The sequence below is a fragment of the Mustela putorius genome, unplaced genomic scaffold (assembly GCF_011764305.1).
Source record: "Mustela putorius furo isolate JIRA1106 unplaced genomic scaffold, ASM1176430v1.1 tig00000430_pilon_pilon_pilon, whole genome shotgun sequence".
NCBI lineage: Eukaryota > Metazoa > Chordata > Mammalia > Carnivora > Mustelidae > Mustela > Mustela putorius.
The window spans coordinates 8804066-8826808 of NW_025421377.1; the positions used below are offsets into that span (position 1 = coordinate 8804066).

The following is a 22743-nucleotide window of genomic DNA, read 5'->3' on the forward strand; positions in this document are numbered from 1 at the left end:
TCAGGAAGACTCCCTGCCCAGAATGGAGCCTGACTTGGGGCTTGGTCTCACGACCCTCAGACCTGAGCTGAAATCAGAAGTCAAGACACTTGACTGAATGAGCCACATGGCGCCCCACCAGTAATCACATTTGACTCAAATTGTGGTGAAACTCAAATTCACTCTGAACTTAGCATTGTCAGCCAATTCAAAGGAAAGAGGCAAATGAAACATAAATTTTTGCAATTTGTAGAACTTGATGTTCCTCTTATGTTTCTATGACTTTTCAGATGTTTTTCCTTTTGCTTTGAATGCTGAATTTCTCCTTGTCTTTAAAAGACAGCTTAGGTAGTACTTCCACATGGGAGCTAAGATTGTGATATGGTTGTTGGAAAAATGTTAAGTTGCATTAATGGAACAGCACTACTGTCTAGTACTTTAGTTAAGATGCATTAAGTGTGTGTGTTCACTTATGGATGTTCTACCTTAAGAAACTGATAAACTACCTTAAGAAACTGATAATAAATCTGAGAGTATTCAGAAGCTGAGTGAAATACTGAGGCCTCTGGAAACTATGTTGCATGAAATATAGTTAAGAGAAATGACATGTTTAGCTTAGAGAACAGACCAAGGAAAGCAGTGGTAGCTGTGTGCAGATATTGAAAGGGTCAGTGTCTGAACAAGGGAAGGAGGAAAAATAAAATTACTTCGTGTTGATGCTAGAATTAGATCTAGAACAAGGAAGTTACAGAGCAGCAGGTGTCAGCTAGGTGTAGGAAGATCTTTCTGACCAGCTCTCCAGTAATGGAAAGGTTTATCTGGAGAAGTCAACTGCCACCTTCACCCCAACCCCTGAAAATGCTCACTCAAGCACAGGCTGGAATGATGAGTTTACATGGATTTTAGAAAACATTCCTGCATTCATAGAAAGATCGAGCTGGACAACTTGGGTCTTTTTCCATCATAGACTCCAGCAAAAGAGCCCCAATTCCTCAAACAAAATTTCTTTGTTTGCTTATTAGTTCATTCAACAAAATCTGCTAATTTTGTTAAAATATACATATAATTTGATAGTTATAGATCTATATTTACTTATACACTTATATATCTGTATATATAATCCAGAGAAATTCTTTGTTAATGTCACAACTTTTTAAAATTAATTTATTTTTAAAATATAAGTTCAGTTAATTAACATATAATGTATTATTGGTTTTGGAGGTAGAGGTCAGTGATTCATCAATGTTACATAATATCCAGTGCTTATTACATCACATGCCCTCCTTAATATCCATCACCCAGTTACCCCATCCCCCCCCACCTCCCCTCCAGAAGCACTCAATTGCTTGCTGTAGTTAAGAGTCTTTTATGGTTTGTCTCCCTCTCTGATTTCATCTTGTTTTATTTTTCCCTCCCTTCCCCTATGTTCCTCTGCTCTATTTCTTAAATTCCACATATGAGTGAGATCATATGATAATTGTCTTTCTCTGATTGACTTACTTTGCTTAGCATAACACCCTCAGTTCCATCCGTGTCAGCGCAAATGGCAAGGTATCAGTTTTTTGATGGCTGAGTAATATTCCACTGTATGCATAGACCACATCTTCTTTATCCACTCATCTGTCGATGGACATCTGGGCTCCTTCCATAGTTTGGCTTTTGTGGACAAGTGCTGCTGTAAACATTGGGGTCCTGGTGCCCCTTTGGATCACAATTTGTATCTTTGGGATAAATAACCAGTAGTAATATGTCACCACTTTTTGAGAGACCGGAGTTTGTTGTTTCATACAAGTGAAACCCTCTTGAATGCTAGAGCTTTCTGTATTTCTAAGTTGTTTCCCTACTTTCCTAACGAGATTTCTTTGCTTGAATTCGTTCATTGGCTTGAATCTTTATTATGAACATAAACTCTTACATTTCAATATGGAAAACCTCCCAGGAGCTGTTCAAGTATGAAGCACAGTTTTTCTTTAGACTAAATATCCTGACTTCTATGCTTTTATTTTATTTTTTTAAAATTTTTTATTTTTTATAAACATATATTTTTATCCCCAGGGGGACTTCTATGCTTTTAGATTAGATATTTGCTTATGGTTTTCCTGTCCTTTTTTGGGGGGGCGGTCAGGGGAATGGGCTTTAGCCTCTTTATGAAAACTTTAATTCCAGTGTAGTTAGCATACAGTGTAATGTAAGTTTCAGGTATACAATATAGTGATTCAGCACTTCAATATATCACTAGTGTTTACCAAGATAAGTGTAACTTTTAATCCCCTTCACCTTTTTCACTCCTCTGCTCACCCATCTCTGCTCTGTTAATCACAGTGTGTTCTCTATTAAGAGTTAAGAGTCTGGGTTTTTTATTTCTCTCTCTCTCTCTTTTTTCTACTTTATCATTTGCTTTGTTTCTTAAATTCTACACATGGAAGAAGTCATATGGTATTTGTCTTTCTGTGACTGATTTATTTCACTTAGCATTATACTCTCTAGATCTATCCATGTTGTTGCAAGTGGCAAGATTTCATTCTTTTTTTATGCCTGAATAATATTCCATTGTGTATATATACCACATCTTCTTTAACCATTCATATGCTAATGGACACTTAGCTGCTTCCATAATTTTAACTAGCCTCTTTTCCCCCCCAATTCTGTGCATTAGAAACAGATAACTAAGCTTGTTAGAACTATGTGAAGGGGAAAAAAAGCAAGCATTTAATGAAGACACACAGGGCTCTCCATTAAATGTATTATATGAACTTGGACTTTGTGTCATATATTTTAACTGATTCACTAGAGGAGCTCAACAGCAGACTTGAATAGTTGGAAGAAGGAATGAGCAAACTGTAGGATAGGTTAATTGAGGCTATCTGAGGAACAGAAAGAGAAAAGACTGAAATAAAATTAACAAAGCCTCATAAACAAGTTGAATTTATCCCAGGAATACAAGAATATGTTGGAATCAACAGACTACAATCAACATAATACATCAAACTAATAGAATAAGAAAAGCAAAACCATGTGATCACTTCAATAGAGTCAGAAAAATCATTTGACAAATTTCAACACAAGACTGTCACAATAGGGGGCGCCTGGGTGGCTCAGTGGATTAAGCCGCTGCCTTCGGCTCAGGTCATGATCTCAGGGTCCTGGGATCGAGCCCCGCATTGGGCTCTTTGCTCAGCGGGAGCCTGCTTCTCTCTCTCTCTCTCTCTCTCTGCCTGACTTTCCGCCGACTTGTGATCTCTCTCTCTGTCAAATAAATAAATAAAATCTTAAAAAAAAAAAAAAGACTGTCACAATAAATATTCTTAACAAACTAGGTACAGAAAGGAATTTCCTGGGACGCCTGGGTGGCTCAGTTGGTTAAGCAGCTGCCTTCGGCTCAGGTCAAGATCCCAGCGTCCTGGGATCGAGTCGCCCATCGGGCTCCTTGCTCAGCAGGGAGCCTGCTTCTCCCTCTGCCTCTGCCTGCCATTCTGTCTGCCTGTGCTCGCTCTCTCTCCCTCTGATAAATAAATAAAATCTTTAAAAAAAAAAAAAAAAAGAAAGGAATTTCCTCAGCCTGATAAAGGACAACTACAAAAAGCCCACTGCTAACGGAATAATGAATGGTTAAAGACTGAATGATTTCTCCCTAGGATCAGGAATAAGACAAGGATGTCAGCTCTCTCCACTTCTGTTCAGCATCATACTGGAGACTCTAGTTAGAGCAATTAAGCAAGGAAAGGAAGTAAAATGCATTGAGGTTGGAAAGGAAAAAGTAAAACTATTTCTAATTAGGAAGGCACAGAATTTAAGAGCAATATATAAAGAAAGTATATCCACTAGCAATGAGCAATCTGAAAATGAAGGTAAGAAAACAATTCTATTTGTAGCAGCACCAGAAAGAACATTATAATACACGTAATGCCATATTACTCAGCCCTAGAAAGGAAGGAAATTCTGACACATGCTCCAACATGGATGGACCATGAGGACATTAAGCTAAATGAAATAAGCCAGTCACAAAAAGACAAATACTGTACAATTCCATTTATATGTGGTAGCAACTGTAGTCAAATTTGTAAAGAAAGAAAGTAGGATGATGGCTGGCTGAGACTAGAGGGTAGGGGAAATTAATTGTTTTACTACAGAGTTTCACAAGATGAAGAGTTCTGCAGAAGGGTTGTACAACAATGTGAATGCACTTAACACTTAAGAATGGGTAAGTTGGGGGCCCCTGGGTGGCTGAGTCCGTTAAGCATCCAACTCTTGATTTTGGCTCAGATCATGATCTCATGGGTCATAAAATTGAGCCCCACATTAGGCTCCATGCTCAGTGGGGAGCCTGAAGAGTCTCTCCCTCTGCCCCCTCCTACTTGTGCTCTCTTTCTCTCAAATAAATAAATAAATGTTAAGAGAAAGAATGGCTAAGATGATAAATTTTATATTATATATGTTTTACTAAAATTAAAAATAATAAAAAACAAAATACTTAGAAGAAGTTCAAGGCATGTACACTGAAGATTATAAACATTGTTAAAAGAATCAAAGACATGGGGTGCCTGGGTGGCTCAGTGGGTTAAAGCCTCTGCCTTCGGCTCAGGTCATGATCTCAGGGTCCTGGGATCGAGCCCTGCATCAGGCTCTCTACTCAGCGGGGAGCCTGCTTCCTCCTCTCTCTCTGCCTGCTTCTCTGCCTACTTGTGATCTCCGTCTGTCAAATAAATAAATAAAATCTTTAAAAAAAAAGAATCAAAGACTGAAATGAATGTGAAGAAATTTCCTGTTCATGAATTGGAAGTCTTAATTTTGTTATGCTGGTAACTCTCTCTATGTATTCAGTGCAATCCCTGTTGATATTCCAGCTGCCATTTTTGGTAGAAATTAACAAGGCAATTCTAAAATTCATATAGAAAAGGAAGGGACCTAGCATAACAAAAAACAGTCTTTAAAGCTTATTTGAAAGCTTGCTTATTTATTTATTTATTTTTAAAGATTTATTTATTTATTAGAGAGAGAGCACGGGCACAGGTGAGGGGAAGGGCAGAGGGAGAAGCAGACCCCCGCTGAGTGGGAAGCCCAGTGTGGGGCACTATCCCAGGACCCAGGGATCATGACCAAGCTGAAGGCAGACGCTTGATCAACTGAGCCATCCCAGTGCCCCTGAAAACTTATTTAAGAGTTACAGTTATCAAGACAGCTTGTTACTGACGTAACAGTAGACATGTAAATCTATGGGATAGAACTGAGAGTCCAGAAGTTAACCCTTATATTTATGGTCAATTTATTTTTGACAAAAATGCCAAAAAAAGACAATTTAATTGGGGAAGAATGGTCTTTTAAACAATTAGTGCTGGGATAACTGGACATCCAAATGAAGTTAAACCCCTACTTCACACCAAAATTGATTTTTTCAAAAAGATTTTATTTATTTATTTATTTGACAGAGATCACAAGTAGGCAGAGAGGCAGGCAGAGAGGAAGAAGCAGGCTCCCCGCTGAGCAGAGAGCCCAATGCGGGGCTCGATCCTAGGACCCTGAGATCATGACCTGAGCCGAAGGCAGAGGCTTTAACCCACTGAGCCACCCACTGAGCCACCCAGGTGCCCCCAAACCAAAATTAATTTAAAGTGGATAACAAGGGCACCTCGGTGGCTCAGTCAGAGGAGCATGTGACTCTTCATCTCAGGGATGTGAGTTTGAGTCCCATACTGGGTGTAGAGATTACTGAAAAATAAAAAAATCTTGGGGGTGCCTGGGTGGCTCAGTCAGTTAAGTGTCAGACTCTTGATCTCAGGTCCATGCTGGGCGTGGAGCCTACCTAAAAAATAATAATAATAAAATTTAAAAAGTTAAAAATCTTAAAAAATAAAATGGATCACAGACCTATAAATATAAGAGAAAAAATTATAAAACCCTTAGAAAAAAACATAGACCTCAATCTCTGCGACCTAGGCAATGGTTTCTTAGATATGACAACAGAAATAAGTGACAAAAAATAACAAATTGGATTCCCTCAAAAGTAAAAACTTTTGTGTCTCAAAGGACACTATCAAGAAAGTAAAAAGACAGTGTACAAATTGGGAGAAAATATTTGAGAATCATATATCTGGTAAGGAATTAATATTCAGAATGTATATATATGTAATTTTTAAAACTGTACAAAAAAAAGTCAATATAATTTAGAAAATGGACAAATGATTTGAATAGATATTTCTCCAAAGAAGACATACCGATGAACAGAAACCACACATGAAGATACCAAATATCATTAGTCATTTTCAAAATACATATTAAAGTGACAAGCTACTACTTCAAACCTTTTAGAATGGCAATAATAATAATAATAATTAATAGAAAGTACTACATATTGGTGTGGATGTGGAGAAATTGAAACCATCATATATTGCTGGTTTGAATGCAAAATGTGCAGTTTTTTTTTTTTTAAAGATTTTATTTATTTATTTGACAGAGAGAGATCACAAGTAGGCAGAGAGGCAGGCAGAGAGAGAGAAGAGGAGGAAGCAGACTCCCTGCTGAGCAGAGAGCCCGATGCGGGACTCGATCCCAGGACCCTGAGATCATGACCTGAGCCAAAGGCAGCGGCTTAACCCACTGAGCCACCCAGGCGCCCGCAAAATGTGCAGTTTAATTGGAAAACCACTTTCTAGCTCCTCAAAATGTTAAGAATAGAGTAAGAATAGAATATTCTCTCTATTCTTACATGCCTAGAAATAGAATGATCAGCATTCTATTTCTAGGCATGTACCCAAGAGAATTAAAAGTATATGCTCACACAAAATTTTGTACTGAATATTCATAGCAGCATTTCATAATTGCCAAAAAGTGGAAACAACTCAAGTGTTCACCATGGATGAATGGATAAACAAAATGTGATAAATCATTTGATGGACTATTATTCCGCCATAAAAAGAATACTGTGCTTATATATGACTCTTGAAAACATGCTAAGTGAAGGAAGCCAGACACAGAAGGCTACATATTTGTATGTTTCCATTTATTTGAAATTTCCAGAATAGGCAGATCCACAGAAACAGAAAATAGATTGGTGGCTCTGGGGACACAGGTTTAGGGAATGAAATAATGGAGAGGAACTGTTAATCAGTATGGGGTTTCTCTTTGGGGGGATGAAAACATTCTGAATTTAGATAGTGACAGTATTTACACAACTCTGTGAATATGCTAGAAACCACTGAGTTGTACACTTTAAAAAGGTAAGTTCTATGGTATGTTAATTTTGTGTCAGTTTTAAAAACTAACAAACTACCCCTAGAGTGCAACATATATTTATTTATTAAAAACTTTTTTCAAATTAGGTTTGTAGGTTTGTTGGTTGATAGATTTTTGTACCAGGAAAGGAATATGTGGGGAACAGCCTATGAAAATTGGCCAAGTTGCTGGGAGTTATGACCAGTACCATCTCAAGCTGCACTGCAGAGGAGACTGGCTGTCACAGAGGGGTCCTTGGTGGTAGCTGGAATTTTTATCTCAGAGTTTAATACAAGGTTTTGGTAGGAAGTGAAGTGTTTTTAAACTGCAAGTCTCAATCCATCAGGGTATCATGAAACTCATTCCAGTTTTTTTTAATGAAATCAAATGAAATTTTAAAAATCTGAATACCTTGCTCAGAGCAAGCATTGTTTCATAATAATTTTGTTTTAGATACAGGTACGTGCACGTGCACACACACACACACAGATTTACATGTACTGTATCACAATATAATGTCTTACTGTGGATCATAGTAAAAAAAATTTTTTACAAAATACCAATATGGCAGATTATGGTAATGATTATGGGGAAAAAGTTTTCTGAAATAGGAAAAATTATACATAATTGATCAGAGGTTGAGTACAGCAATGAAAAAATGCAGTTATTTTTCCTCCAATGATTTTAATATTTCATGTTCCATTTGCATATAGGCCCTACAGTGATTACTTAACAAGAGATTCTCTTCAAATCTCTTGTCCTTCTGCCCGGATATTACAACTCTCTATAGCCAAAGCCACAAATCCAAACTATGTTCCTCCAAAAACGGTAAGTGGGTCCATGTGAAACACTTCCTAATTGATTTTGTAACAACACATTTATAACTGTAACATGCTCTCCTCTTATTTCTAGGTATATTTTACTTTTCTCCCTTTCTATTTTCTCCTCTCATCAAATGAACTTTCTACCTACCTCCTCTATGCTACTGTGTCACTTAGGATTTGATCAGAGAAGCAGAACAACAGTGCAAAATTAGACCTTATTTCTGATTTCTCTCCATGTAGAAAATGGCTCAGCAATAAAGGGGTAAAATGTCATACCTCCTCCCAGGCCTGGAGTTGGTGGTCAGCATTAGAAATTACTGTTACTGGAATTCATACTTGTTTCACTCAGTTCTTTTCTCTTCTGTAACTTCCAGGGCTCAATATTACTACAATGACATAAACTTAAGATTTCAACTTAATGTTATAATTCTAAGTCACATACTCAATTATATGTTTCAAGTTGCCATTGTAGGGTGATCACTCTAATAGCCAAATTCTCTTAAACATCAACATGCTTTTATTTTGTTTTGTTTTGATTTTTAGTAATGTGGGGCTCAGACTCATGACCCCAAGATCAAGAGTCATGTGCTCCACTGACTGAGGCAGCCAGGCGCCCCCATGCACATGCTTTTAATTTTAATAATATAAACATACTTTTGATTTTAATAACAATTTCTAACTTACTGAAAAATTGCAAGAATTAACATTTTGTTCCATTTGTTGTATCATCTTATCTCCTCCATATGGGTTGTGTGTATGAATGTGTGTATGTGGGTGTATTTTAATTTTTGAGAGGTACAGACATCATACACTCATTTTCCTAAATATTTCAGTGTGTATTTCCTAAGAACAAGATCATCATCATATGTAACCACAGAATTATTATCAAAATCAGGAAGTTTCATTGAGAAATACTATACCTACTCCATGGTCCATGTCCAAATTTCCTCAGTTCTTGCACATACTTCTTTTTTTTTTTTAAGATTTATTTATTTATTTGAGAGAGAGACAGAGCAGGGGGAAGGGGCAAAAAGAGGGAGAGAGAGAGAATCTTAAGCAGACTTCTTGCAAAACACAGAACTCGACACAGAGCTCCATCTCACAAGACCATGACCTGAGCCAAAATCAAGAGTCAGACACTTGACCAACTGAGCCACCCAGGTGATCCATTGCATAAACTTATTCTTTTTTTTTTAAGATTTTTTATTTATTTATTTGACAGACAGAGATCACAAGTAGGCAGAGAAGCAGGCAGAGAGAGAGGGGGAAGCAGGCTGCCTGCTGAGCAGAGAGCCCAATGCGGGGCTTGATCCCAGGACCCCGAGACCATGTCCTGAGCTGAAGGCAGAGGCTTAACCCCCTGAGCCACCCCGGCGCCTGCAATTCTTAATACAAAGTATTAATCCTATTATTTAAATTCTCTTAACTTTTTTACAGTTAATGCTGAATCTTCCAGAGTTTTAATATACACATGCCCATGAAGGAAGCCAAGTTACTCTCATAAGTACCTTAGGTTACTTGTCACCAGAGACTTTGGATGGATGAACTGTAGAAAGTCTTTTTTTTTTTTTAAAGATTTAATTATTTGAGAAACCGTTCAAGAGAGAGAGAATGAGCAGGAGGGAGGGAGAAGCAGGCTCCCAGCTGAGCAGGGAGCTTGACGTGGGGCTCCATCCCAGAACCCCAGGATCATGATCTGAGCTGAAGGCAGATGTTTAACTGACTGAGCCATCCAGGTGTCCCTGTAGAAGGTCTTTTAACCTCTGTGAATGTCATACTTTGTCTCTTCTTATGGTGACTTGGACAGAGACTGCAACACTTTTTTAAAAAAGGTTGGTTTCATAGCTCACTTAGTTGTTATCCATCATTCTCTCTCTACTTACAGTCTGCAGCTCCTATTCAGACTGATTGACCTGTGTAGATTTTTAAAATCTTTGACTCAAGAGATTTTGCCTTTGAAGACTCTTATTTTATATTTAGCAGATACCTTTGAGTATTGACCATCTGTACTCTGCATATCTCACGTGCCTTTGTCTAACTTACTGTCTTAATTTATAAGGTCATTTTGCCAATGTGCCCCTCCCCCATCATTCTCAATCTGGTTATTTTCTTCAGTCTAACGCTCTCCCAACTGAGCTATTTCGGCGAAGACATCAATCTGGTTATTTTCTGAGAACAAAAATTTGAGAAGTAAAGTTACCAGACTAAGGGTATGAACATTTTTGAGGTGATTCATATATTATCCCAAAATATGTTCAAACAAAAGTGATTTTGATTTACATATTTGCTTGGATTATTTGGCTGACTTTCACACTACATTCTTGGCAACATTAGATATTATTTATTTTATAAAATATTAATTTTAAAAATGCTATCTCATTAATAAAACTCTTCAACTTCTTGGATTGCTAATAAATTCAATAGTTCCCAACATTTATTTACCTGTGTAGTTTCCTTTTGTAAACTTTTGTCTATTCATGGCTGTATTTATTTTTCTAGTGGTCTGTATATTTTTTATTGATTCATAACAGTTCTTTACATATTAGAGATATTCTTCACCATATAGATATGTATTTTTCCCAGCTTATATTCTAAAATTCTGGAGTTATAATTTATATAAAATGCATAGATCTTAAGTGTATAGTTTAGTGAGCTTTTAACAAATGTATATATCCATTCAATAACAACCTCAATCAAGATACAAAACATTATCCCCCCAAATTTCCTCCGTTTCTGGTCAATCCCACTCTATCCCTTCCTAGAGCCAACCACTTCCAGATTCCTATCACCATAGATTAATAGTATTTCTTATTCTTTGTAGGTTAATATAAATTTATATTATTTCTTTCTCTTAAATATTTGATAGAATTTACCACTGAAGCAGTCTGGGCTTAGTGTCTATACTAACTAGAAATACTAATTAATCATTTCCAGTGAATAAAGCTTTGTCTCCAAAAAGCTCTGGAAAAATCAAAGAAATATATGACAACCGCTGTTTTCAATTAAGGCTTATAATAAGAAAGGAAATAAATCACTCATTTACTCAATTCATTAAACACATAGTTCTTAATCAATTATATAATACAGGATACAATAAGAATGACAAAATGGTTCCTTTCCTTAAAGGAAATTTCAATTTAGAGGAAACCATAGACCTATAGGTAAATAATTAAGATTATTTGGTACTCATAAAAGAGAATAAATAAAGTATTGAGAGATATCAAAGGAAGAGTGGGAAAATCCAAGAAAGACTTTCTTATCGTGGAATTGTGCAGACAAATAAGACCTTAGGTTTGAATCCCAGCTGTGCAACTTATTCACAATAAAAACTTAAATAAATTTCTGAACTTCATATAGTACCTTAGTTTCTCCATGAGTGAACTACAAATAAAAATGATACCTTAGCTTTGCACAGTGGCAGTATCGTAGCCAATGAGGTTTATCTGAGGCGCGATTATTGCTAATTGAAAAATGATACCCTAGGTGAAGAACAAATGAATTAGTACATGTAAAACACTGTCAGCATTAGTATCATCATTGTCTTAACACAAAAAGAGATTTGCAACATACCTTGTATATTGTTTTTCTGCCCACAGTTAAAATCCTGTTTTATTTCCAGTTATTGATTATATTCCCTCTTAAAGTCTTGTGGTAAGTTTTGAGTTTGAAATACTCATAATTGAAATAGAAGACCGTATAAGTTGAGTACATTTCCACAATTCAGATAGTTAGAAATGACTTGGGGGACTAGCACAGCATTGTCTATGGAGAATGTGATTCTACCTTTCTTCCTCTTGGCTTTGGTTTCTTTTTCTTACCTGTTCCAATTAGAAGAGAACCACTTGAGTTCATTTTAACATGGGGATTTGTGATAACGTGAGTCCCAGTTTCCAAAGGCCAAAAATAGTTAAAAACAAAACAGAGCTCTCCCTTTTATGGTGTTCTCATGTAGCAGGCCTGAGCCTATCCTCTTGGCTGAGTTTTCATTCCACAAATCAGCATTACTGTTTATCTCTTAGTCAATATGTAATGTTGCCATTTCCTCCCCATCTTTAGTTTAACAATAAGTTCCTGAAAAGCTGGGTTGAAATTCATACAACCTAGTTTGAGAAAGATGGAAATTGATCCTCTTAGCCATGACCATGGGTTACTGCAAGACTCTCATCTTTTCTGCTGGATTTGTTGAGAAGTCTGGTCCAGAGGTCAGACCGTTCTTTGGAACCTTGATGGAGATGGTATTTATGATTTAATACTTACAGACCCTATTTTATTTTTCTCCCCTAGATTGGAACCGAGATTTCAGTACCTGCCCTGACTGCTGTTGCCACTCCAAGAACTATAGACCTTGCCCATCCAAGGATCAAGATAGAGGGTCTGTGCTTTGAAAGAGAACAAAGTGAACTGCCCATCCGTCCTGTAAGCCTCCACTGCCTTGACATCCTTCAGTTCATTTTTTGGTTGTTTCTCCAGTGCTATTTTGCTACTATAGGACATAGGCCAAAGTCGTTGGGAAAGATAGTCTTGAAAGAGTGGTCTGTGGTATGAAGAAGACCTAGCTGGAAGTATGTTGAGAAACTGAGGATAGAGGGCAAAGAGCATGGGCTTTGGAATCTGTAAGAGCTGAGTTCAGATTCCAGCCTCACCACTAGCTCTGTGATGTTGTGACAGTGTTCCTGAACCTTATTTATTCATTCAAATATTTGAGGGCCTACTGTATGCCAGCTACCATTCCCAGTGAACCAGATGGAGGGAGGCAAAAAATATGTAAACAGATAAGATAGGGTCAGGTATTATAAGTGCGATGAAAATAAAGTAGGAAATGGTTGACTATGGGTGAGGGTGGGGAATAATCTACTTTATATATGGTAGTCAGGGAAAGCCTCTCTAAGGAAGGACTAGCTGGTGTGAGATCTGAGTGACAAGAAGGAGTCAGCTAGGTGAAGGTCTGAGAAAAGAATATTCTATGGGCGCCTGGGTGGCTCAGTGGGTTAAGCCACTACCTTCAGCTCAGGTCATGATCTCAGGGTCCTGGGGTCGAGTCCCGCATCAGGCTCTCTGCTCGGCGGGGAGCCTGCTTCCTCCTCTCTCTCTCTCTGCCTGCCTCTCTGCCTGCTTGTGATCTCTCTCTGTCAAATAAATAAATAAAATCTTAAAAAAAAAAAAAAAGAATATTCTAGTAAAGGGAAGAGCACGTGACAAAATCTTGAAGTGGGGATGACCTTGAAGCTGGGTGAAGCAAGGTGAGCAGAGAGATTATAATGGTAACACTGGGAGGACTGTTGCGGTCTGAAATCATTGAGAAGGCGTTGGTGCTCAGCATAGAGCCTGGCACACTCAGTGGCTTCCCTCCCTCTTTCTCCTTGACACTCCCCTCTATTCATTGTAGTGCCAACTCGGTGCCCAGTCCCCACTTAATTTTCAGTAAATATCTAGTGACCATGTTGCCAAGGAGGTTGGATAAATTTTACCCTCTGAGAACTGAGGATATAATATGCAGTTCTGTTAGGAAAGAAAACTAGCCTGGGATTCAAAACCCCTCAGGATTTGCGTTTGCTAAAATGACCTGCCTTGTGGCCCTTGGACAAATCACTTTATTTTCAGTTTTTTTGGAGTACAAAATGGGGCTACAGTTGTTTTTCTTTGGTTGCTAGGTTTGTTTGGGAGTTTATGCAAAAAATCTTTTAAAAAAGTGATACCACTGTGGATAATCATACTCTTAGAACCCAAAACAAGTCTGTACCAATGCAAAATAGTACTTTCAGGGTTGCGGAGGGGGTGTTTTTATCCATCGTGATTCTTTCGAGTGAGCATTTAAGAGAGAGAGACCAGGGGCTCCATGTCATCCTTCCAGTTTCACTGATACAGCAACGTAACAGAAAGGCAACCTGGGCGCCTGGGTGGCTCAGTGGGTTAAGCCGCTGCCTTCGGCTCAGGTCATGATCTCAGGGTCCTGGGATCGAGTCCCGCGTCGGGCTCTCTGCTCAGCAGGGAGCCTGCTTCCCTCTCTCTCTCTCTCTCTGCCTGCCTCTCCATCTACTTGTGATTTCTCTCTGTCAAATAAATAAATAAAATCTTAAAAAAAAAGAAAGAAAGAAAGGCAACCTGGCAGGTGTGATTTTCAAAGTAAGAGCAGAAGGAGTTGATCAGTCAGTCAACATATATTCCACACCAGTTATGCACTTACTCTAGCTTTTGGCAAACATGTACCTCTTTCAAGAAGTTTAAATTCTAATGGGGAAAAGCAGACAATAAACATACTAACAAAGAGATAAGTGCACAAAGTAGGGTGTTGGTATGTACTATAAAGAGGATTGAGGGGCGCCTGGGTGGCTCAGTGGGTTAAAGCCTCTGCCTCTGCCTTCGGCTCAGGTCATGATCCCAGGGTCCTGGGATTGAGCCCCGCATCGGGCTCTCTGCTCAGCATGGAGCCTGCTTCCTCCTCTCTCCCTGCCTGCCTCTCAGCCTACTTGTGATCTCTGTCAAATAAATAAATAAAATCTTTAAAAAAAAAAAAAAAAGAAGATTGAGTAAGTGTTCTGTAGAGGTTTTCAGAAAGGTTGATGTATTTTGGATAGTGAGGATGTCCTTGAGACTGTGATGTTTGAGTCTAGAGGCTTGAATGAGGAAGAGGCAGCCATGACACCGTTGAGGGAAGAGGATTTCAAGCAGAAGAGCTAGCGGGTGCAAAAGTCCCAAGGTGGAAAGGGCTGGGCCTGCGGGGCCTTGTGTGGCAAGGCTCATCGTGATAAAGGTGGGGAGGGGAGGGAGATGAGGTCAGAGGAATGGGATAGCAGTCAGGTCACGTGGGGCCTTCTAGGAGACTCAATAAGGAGTCTAAATATTATTCACAGCAAAATGGGAAACCGTTGAAAGGTTCTGGACCCCGAGAGTGACATAATCTGACTTGGGCTTCAGAAAGTACATACCTCATAGGGTTATTATGATGATTAGCTGGAATGATGTAGGTGCCCCACTTAGAACACTGTCTGGCTCATGGACTGCTCTCATTAAAATGCTCATTCTCTCCCTCAGTAATTGGTATGTGAAGGCTAGATCGTACAGAGCAAAAATGGAAACAGGAGACTAATGAGGAGTCTGCTGCAGTGATCCAGGAAAGAATCCTGGATGGTGATTCAACTAGGGCAATCATTGTAAAGAGAGAGAGATGGGAAAATTGGGATCTATTTTCGTGTCTTGTTCTTCTACTATAGATACCCCGTGCTGCCTTGCTATACAAACCTACCCCTCGAATAATAGCTCTAGCTAAGGCCAGGCCTCTTCATCGAGATTATCGACCTGACCGTGATGCCCACTGGCCAGTATCTTATGCTGCTATCCATTGCAAGCTATCTCCCAGAATTCAAGAACTAGCCAATCCAAATAAAAGGTAGGTTAATTTATCACTAAGATGGGACAGGAAAGCTGGGGGTGTGAGGGAGGGGGGAAAATTAACCTAATAAGACCGAAGAAAATAATCATAGAAATACAAGAAATGTTCAAAAACATATCACCTGTTATATTGATTGTGACAAATCTATGGTCTTACCATAAATATAAGACAGCAGTTAAAGGGTTAATGGACGAGTACTGATACTTAATCTAGGAAACAACTCTAAGGATGGATATGGGACTATTTATCTAACATATTGTTAGGTGATACAAGTACATAACAGAGCACACAATGCTAAGAATGTTCTAAGAAAACAGGTATGTGCCATATGTTTGCTTGCATGTGCCTATAATATCTCAGAAAAGTATGCAAGAGTCTAGTAACAACGCTTGCTCTTGGGGAGCCCAAGGGAACGGGGATGGGAGAAAGATTTACTCTTTTACCTAACAGAGCTTTTGTGTTTTTCCGTATCTTTGCATCGTGTGTGTTTATGACCTACTTGAAATAAATAATACGTTCCACAAAGAAGAAAGGGACTCTAATTCCTGTTTACTTTTTAGAAGATTTCTTAACTTGCCTGAATCTCAGGTCATATTGTTTCCTTTATGAGATGATGCCTGATCCCCCTTTTAAGCATCGTCAGGAAGACCTAGGAGAAGCTGAAAGAGTCTTAGAAGTCTTCAGCTTGGGGAACTGGGACTATGTTCATTCTTATATAATCTTTTTATATTTTTATAATGTGTTTTGCCTTTTAAAGAAATAAAGTTCAACAGCAATGAAATGAAGCTCTTTCTCTGTTCATTGACAAAGGAAAGGGAAGAATAAGATAACGGTGTCAGGGTCTACCCCAGTGGCAAAGCTATTATTTGGTGGGAAGGTGCTACGGGTGGGAACTTCAAAAATTTGATTTCTTTTAGGCCACCATCGGACTGCTGGGCTTGTTTTAACATTGTCAGATTATTGAAAAATTTCCAGAATTAACTTTCTGTGGAAAGAGCCAGGGCTTTGGAATCTGATAGATAGATGAATCGGGATTTGACCACAGGTCATTATTATAACTTCCCTGAGCCTTCACGTCCTTATCTGTACCATGGGGGTCCTGACACCTGTTTCATGGGGCACTTATGAAAAATCAAAACAGAATAATACCATAGTTCCATTTTCTGTTCATTTTTTTTCAGGTCACATTCTTTTTCCCCCATTTCAGGTCTCCTGTGCATATTATATATTACGATCCAGATGTTTTTAAAGTCAAGCCAGCTGCTTTGAAAAGTCAGTGTTCTCCAAGGATCCAGGAGCTGGCAGAACCAGTTGTGCATTAAATACAGAAAGCCGCATCAGTCAGACTCTAGTTATGTGTCTAGAAAACATATGAGGTGACTTAGTTCCCTACTCTGAGCTCATCACCTCGTATTCCCGCATCCTCTCCAAACCATCGAGATCTTCAGGGAACACCACTGTGACCATCAAATAGCAATTCCTGGTGTTACCTGCAGTCATGTCTTCAGCAGATTTGGAGACTCGAGCACACAATAAAAGAGAAGCTGAGAGCCTGCCTTATCCTTGCTCTATCTCCTCACAAGCATCTTGGCCATCTCATTGCTCTGGCTGACCTGAGCAAACAATTCCTTGTGTTTGCTGACTTTGTTTTCCTTTGCCTGGAGAGATCCAGATTCCCCAGCAGCTGGTCTCTGCTCAGTCTCTGCTCTAGTAAATCCTGGGAACGGGAATAATTCTTTGTGTTGCTTTTCCAACCTCCCCTCCTTAACCAAGAAGTAAGACCGAAACGGTGAAGCCTTTTGGGATAACTTGAAATGCTTTTCATGATCCGTAGATGAAATTTAGGGAACAGGTTGCCTTAAATAATCACCCCTGCCCCAATCTCTGTTCCTTCACTCAGGCTGCGTCATTTATCAGGAATGACAGAAAAAGCAAGGTATTTGGTAAGCATTGGATTCTCTGTCAAGTTACATCTGCCCAGAGTTTTTAAAATTTAATTGTTTTATTCTCTTTAGGGATCAGTATTTTACAAATGAAACTAAGTTTTATGACATATTTAGATTTACATGAAAATGATCTTATCTGATAACCAGTTTTACAGATGGCTGAGTTCTGTCTCCAATGCTCTGTGTTAAGGAGATAACTAGTGTTATGGAGAGGCAATATCATGTAGTAATTTTGAACTTGCATTTTGGAATCAGGCAGACCTGGCTTAGTCTCCCCATGGATCATTTATGGCAGGTATGTGATTTTGAACACATTTCCTAACCTCTGCCCCCACCCCGTGCCTGTTTCTTTATGTGTAAAATGGGTTCCTGCTGCATTATTGTAAAGATTAAATAAGAAAATTATGGGGGTTCCTGAGTGACTCAGTCAGTTGAGCATCCAGCTTGTGATTTCAGCTCAGGTCACGATCTCAGGGTTGTGAGATTGAGCCCCACATCCTGCTCTGCACTCAGTGGGGAGTCTGCTGCTTTCCCTCCCTTACCCCTCCCCCCATTTGCACTCCCTCTCTCTCACACTCTCTCTCAAATAAATAAATCTTTTAAAAAAAGAAAATCATGTAAAAAAGTATGAATTGGGAAAAAATTGTTTACAAATTTAGCTCCTTTTATCTTCTAAGAGGGGGAAGGGATAGTTCATATCAATGGGAAAATAAAAACCTTTATGGCTTGATTCATACATCGAGTGAATGTTTGTTGAGTGGCTTTGCTTTGCCAGGTACTGTACCAGGCATTGGAGATCATCCCACTAACCCCAACAGCTCTCATGGGCTGTTGAGCCAATTGGGAGAGATGGAGGTAATTCACACATTCACTAATGTAAAACTACACAGGTGGCAAAGTGCCATGACAGAGAGATTATAATCCTGGAAATAACAGGATAGAGAACTCTGACTCCCTTGGGAGGGCAGAGGAATATTTTTTTAATGAAGGGATAATTGGGCTGGAATCTAAAAATTGAGTAAGGTTAACTAACCACATAGGAGGTGGGAAGTCAGTCCAGGTAGTGGGAACATGTGTTTAGTGGACATTTGTTGATTTGGGAGCCATCCTACATCCATTTCTCCTCCTCCTGATAAGAACTCCCAGTTTGCTTTTGGAGAATTACTTTGTCTTCATTGTTTAAAGCTTTACTGGTACTTTTTTTTAGTATTTTATTTATTTGAGAGAGAGAGCACACAAGCAGGGGGTAAGGGGCAGAGGGAGAAGGAGGAGCAGACTCCCCACTGAGCAGGAAGCCCAAAGCAGGGTTCAATTCCAGGACCCTGAGATGATGACCTGAGCCAAAGGCAGACATTTAACCAACTGAGCCACCCAGGCACCCCTGGGGCTTTGAAGCTTATCCAGAGTGGTGCAAGGGCTGGTGTTTCCCAGTAGCGGTGCCCTGATGAGACTTATTCTGCTCCTACCCCCTGAGTCCCTGGAGCTGCCGTGACCCTTCGCCTACTCCTTTGACTCAGCAGGTGCCCGCAGCCTTCTAGTAAATCCCCTGTGGCAGGCGGACAGATGCAGTGAGGACTGAAGGAAAGCCGGTTTCATTCAAACAGAGGTGGAAACGGGGTTGCACGTTGCAAGAGGAGCAGAAGGAGGGAAGCCAGACCATGCAGGGCCCTGGAGGCCATGTTGAAGGCTATGCTTTTTATCCTAAAACCCTTGAGAGTTGTTGGAGTAATGTACACACAGGGATAATGTAACCAGGGTTGCCATTTGAAAAAACGTCCTTGGACAAATAAATCAGAAGGGAGACAGTAGAAGTAGGTAGACAAGGGGGCTATTTAGTAGGTTGGACGAAAGAAGAAAACAGTTTGGTGGTACAATAGTAAAGATGGAAAGAAATGACAAACTGACAAGAGATTTGAGGAGGTGAATTTTTATGGCATTTGGTGATGGGTTGAATATGAATATGGTGTGGGAGAGAGGGAAGCAGTTAAGAACTCCTGGATTTCTAAGTTATGAAATAAGCTAGAAGCGTCTGAATACACAAATGGACAATGGCCGGGCCGTTACGACAGTAGACTCTGACTTACAGCCTTCGCAGCGATCACCAGGTTAGGGACCTAAACCACAACCCCTGTAGCAATTAGCCCAGAAGGGTCAGGATTTGGTCAGTGGTCCTTACTGCTGCCAATTTTTGCCCCCACCTCCAAGTTTCAGGGCCAACCAGAGAGAGCCAAATATACTCCCCAGGCCAGTCACACAGGATGCCCTATTTCTGGTTAGCTCATCTCTGAGCTCCCCCCACCAGCAGCCTTTAATCAGAGCATGCCCAAACCTCCTCCTTGTCCCCTGTAAAGCTTTAACACTCTGTCTTTGAGTCTCTGCCAGATGCAAGCAGCAATGTCTGACTCATAATACAAGCTCTAAATAAATAGCCTGGTGTGTCCTCATTTGGGTAATCTTGATTTCCACAATTTATCCCTTCAGTGGGAGAGGACCAGAAGAGGAAACTAGAGAAGCATGTGTTCAGTTCTGGACACTTAGATTAGAAGACGCTTTTTGGATGCTTTGAGATCAAAGGAGATGCCAGGTGCCGGGCTATCTTAAGACTTGCTTGGTTCCTGGGCACTTTTGCCTTTCTGGGTTCTTCCTTATATTAATATGAAAAATTACATTTTATGACTGTTCTTATAAAGATGGACATATTAATATTGCATATTAAAATATTTTTTTAACTAAAAGTTTCTTTTTTCATTCTCATTTAAAGCTGCAACATCTTTGTGAGCTCCTGAAAATACTGTGAGCTACGGGCATTGGGCCTACTGTCCCCAATAAGACAGATGGCCCTGTTCAGGTAGGCAGTCCATATATGGGTCTGTGTTGCTGTGAGTGGACCTGTCTACTGAGGATTAACAGGTGCAAGTCATCTCTGTCAAGTGTGATTGAACCTGGGGTGGAGGGGGGAGAGAAGAGGGACCAGGAAGGTATGAACCCTGACTTGGTATTTGCTGATATTGAGGAATTGCTAATTATACTTAGGAGGGTATTGGTATGGTATAAAAGCAGTCTTTTAGAGGTGTGGGCTAAAGCACTTGTGTATGAAGGGATCGCCAGAGTTTGCTTTGAAGCAGCCTCAACAAGGGAGTGGATGAGAGTGTGAGTTGATTGTTGAAACTAAGTGACAGGGACAGAGGGTTCATTATAGCACTCTCACTTCTATTGGACGTGTTTCAAGCTTTGCATAATAAAGTGGAAGGGGAGCCAGGATGGACAGCGACAGGTCTCAGCAGAGGCTTGGGGTCCTCGGCAATGCAGAACTGCCCCAACACTGGTACTTTCAATGAGGTCCGCTTTGCTCCCAAATGGTTGGTGTCATGGCTGTTTAAGCGGGGGAATTCGAGGCAACTTGTCTTTATCCCATGTCCAGGGATACAGGGATACTCACCCTTTTGTACATGTATCGCATGTACAAAATGGTGAGTTAATTCATAAGTTGGTGGAAGTAGGTTTGTGGGGTTACAATTCGCTGGGAATAAGGTAATATAAGATCAACGGGTACTCTACCCCACATTCAGGGGAATGGGAGGGATTCAGGACTTTCACCAAACTTATGGTTCAGGAGGGTTTTGAAGTTAATTCTCTTTGAATGTTCAAGGGTCAGCATGCTTCCCTTGACCTCTGGGTTGCAAATGCTCGACATGTGAAATGTAAAGAATAAGTGGGAAGGAGAAGATTTAAAGATACTTGTTTGTCAGCCAGGATTTGACTGAAGGGAGGACAATGGGGACAAAAATGTTAAATGACTTCCTGCAGTCAGGGATCCGGTGGAGGAGGCTGGTGCTGGAAGGAAACATCACCAAGTATTAGCTATGCAACCATGTACAAGCTCCTTGCCTTCTCAATGACAAGGGGTCAACAGTATTCACTGCTGGGATTTGAAAGTTGCCAATAAATTACACTTCCCCTTTCCCTCCCTGAGTTCAGACACAATTGAGAAACCCAGGCAGATGGAGTTCAAAATAACTCCTTTACAAAGGATAAAGCTATTTGGAGAAGGCGGTTTAGGTAAATCAAATGGCTTTGCCAATGTACCCCTCTTCCGGAATTGAATTGAAAACCCTCCACGGGCCACACCCGACCCCCAGGAGCAGAAAGAATGCAATCGCCCATGGCTCTGAGATCTCGAGAAGGAAGACATGCACTCCTCCTAGAATCACTAGGAGAGGGGTCACTGCTCCCATGGGTAGGAGGGAATGGGGTGGGCGAGGGCAAGAGGCAAGAAGTCCTTTTCTGGGGAATTCTGCCGCTCCACATGGAAGAGTGGGACTTCCCAAGGAACGCTGGGAGATAAATGTTCGTCTCTAACCCCTACCTCACTGGGTTCTTGGGAAGTACTTATCCAGTACATAGGAAGTGGGTCTTGTTTTCTCAGCCTTCTTAGTGGGATTAAGAAGCTTCTCCTGTCTTTCTGGATAATGGGGTTTACTCCCTTTGGTGCTGCCCGTTGCAGTCCCAGTGAAACCCAGCCCTCTCCAGAGGTGGAGTCCGCTTCCCCATGCCTTGAGGCTGGGCTGGCCTGTGACTTGCTTAGACTGAGAGACTGTGGCCGAAGTGAGAAGGGACGTTGTATGACTTCCACGCCCAGGCCTCAGGAAGCCTTGTGACTTCTGCTCCTGCCATCTTTGAATGCTGCCCTGGGGCTGCCTGGGAAGACACCAGCCTCCTTGAGGACCACGTCTTGAGGCTCAGCCCCCTCAGACCCCCCATCTGGGCCCATCCTCCGGCTCACCCTTGGCTAAGTGTGCTCATGTGAGAGAGGCAGCAAGACCAGCAAAAGCACTGTCCAGCTAATCCACAGAATTGTCGGGAAAAACTGGTTATTGGTTTAAGCTACTAAGTTTGGGTTGACTGGTTATTCAGCAGTAGTTAACTGAGACTGGTAATACGCTGGTGGAGCCTCGTGCTGATGCCAAGAGGGTTGGGGAGGAGTAAGGGGTTCTGATGGCAGCAGCTGGCTTCCATTAGGCTTGTGAGCATGTCCTTGGTCTTGGTCTGCTCAATGAGCAGGCAGACATTTCTCCCTCAATTAGGTGTTTTAAGCCCCTTTTCCACTTGTGAGATAACCTGCAACCCACAGCAGGCTTGAGCTGAAGTGATGCACAGTTGGCCAGTGAGAACCTTTATGAACTGAGGCAGAGGAGTGTGCTGGTTGCTGACAAAGCTAAACCTTCCACCTTAACTAGTTCCCACTCCTCCTTCTGGAGTGTTTTGCTTCCTAAGGACCTATCTGAAGAGGTCCTGGCGCCCATGGCCTCCCTTGGCAGCAGAGACATACCACAGGCGGCAAGCAGAGAGAGCCTGAAGATACATGTTCTTTCTTAATTTGTGTTGGGAGGGGCTG

The 22743-nt window shown here is 40.5% G+C and overlaps 1 protein-coding gene and 1 pseudogene across 2 annotated transcripts in view; both read left to right on the top strand.

The window, feature by feature from the left end:
* The window catches only part of THEGL (theg spermatid protein like), a 51381-nt gene extending 34429 nt beyond the window's left edge, over positions 1–16952 (top strand). The window contains exons 6-9 of one of the 2 annotated variants that reach the window (XM_004775483.3): positions 7902–8016; positions 12297–12428; positions 15224–15399; positions 16584–16952. In XM_004775483.3, the coding sequence (XP_004775540.1) occupies positions 7902–8016; positions 12297–12428; positions 15224–15399; positions 16584–16671 (511 nt within the window). In that variant the 3' untranslated portion in view covers positions 16672–16952. The remainder of the gene's footprint in view (positions 1–7901; positions 8017–12296; positions 12429–15223; positions 15400–16583) is intronic. The other variant, XM_004775481.3, reaches the window with a different exon arrangement.
* LOC123392069 lies at positions 11416–11589 on the top strand (annotated as a pseudogene).
* Positions 16953–22743: the final 5791 nt, after the last annotated feature.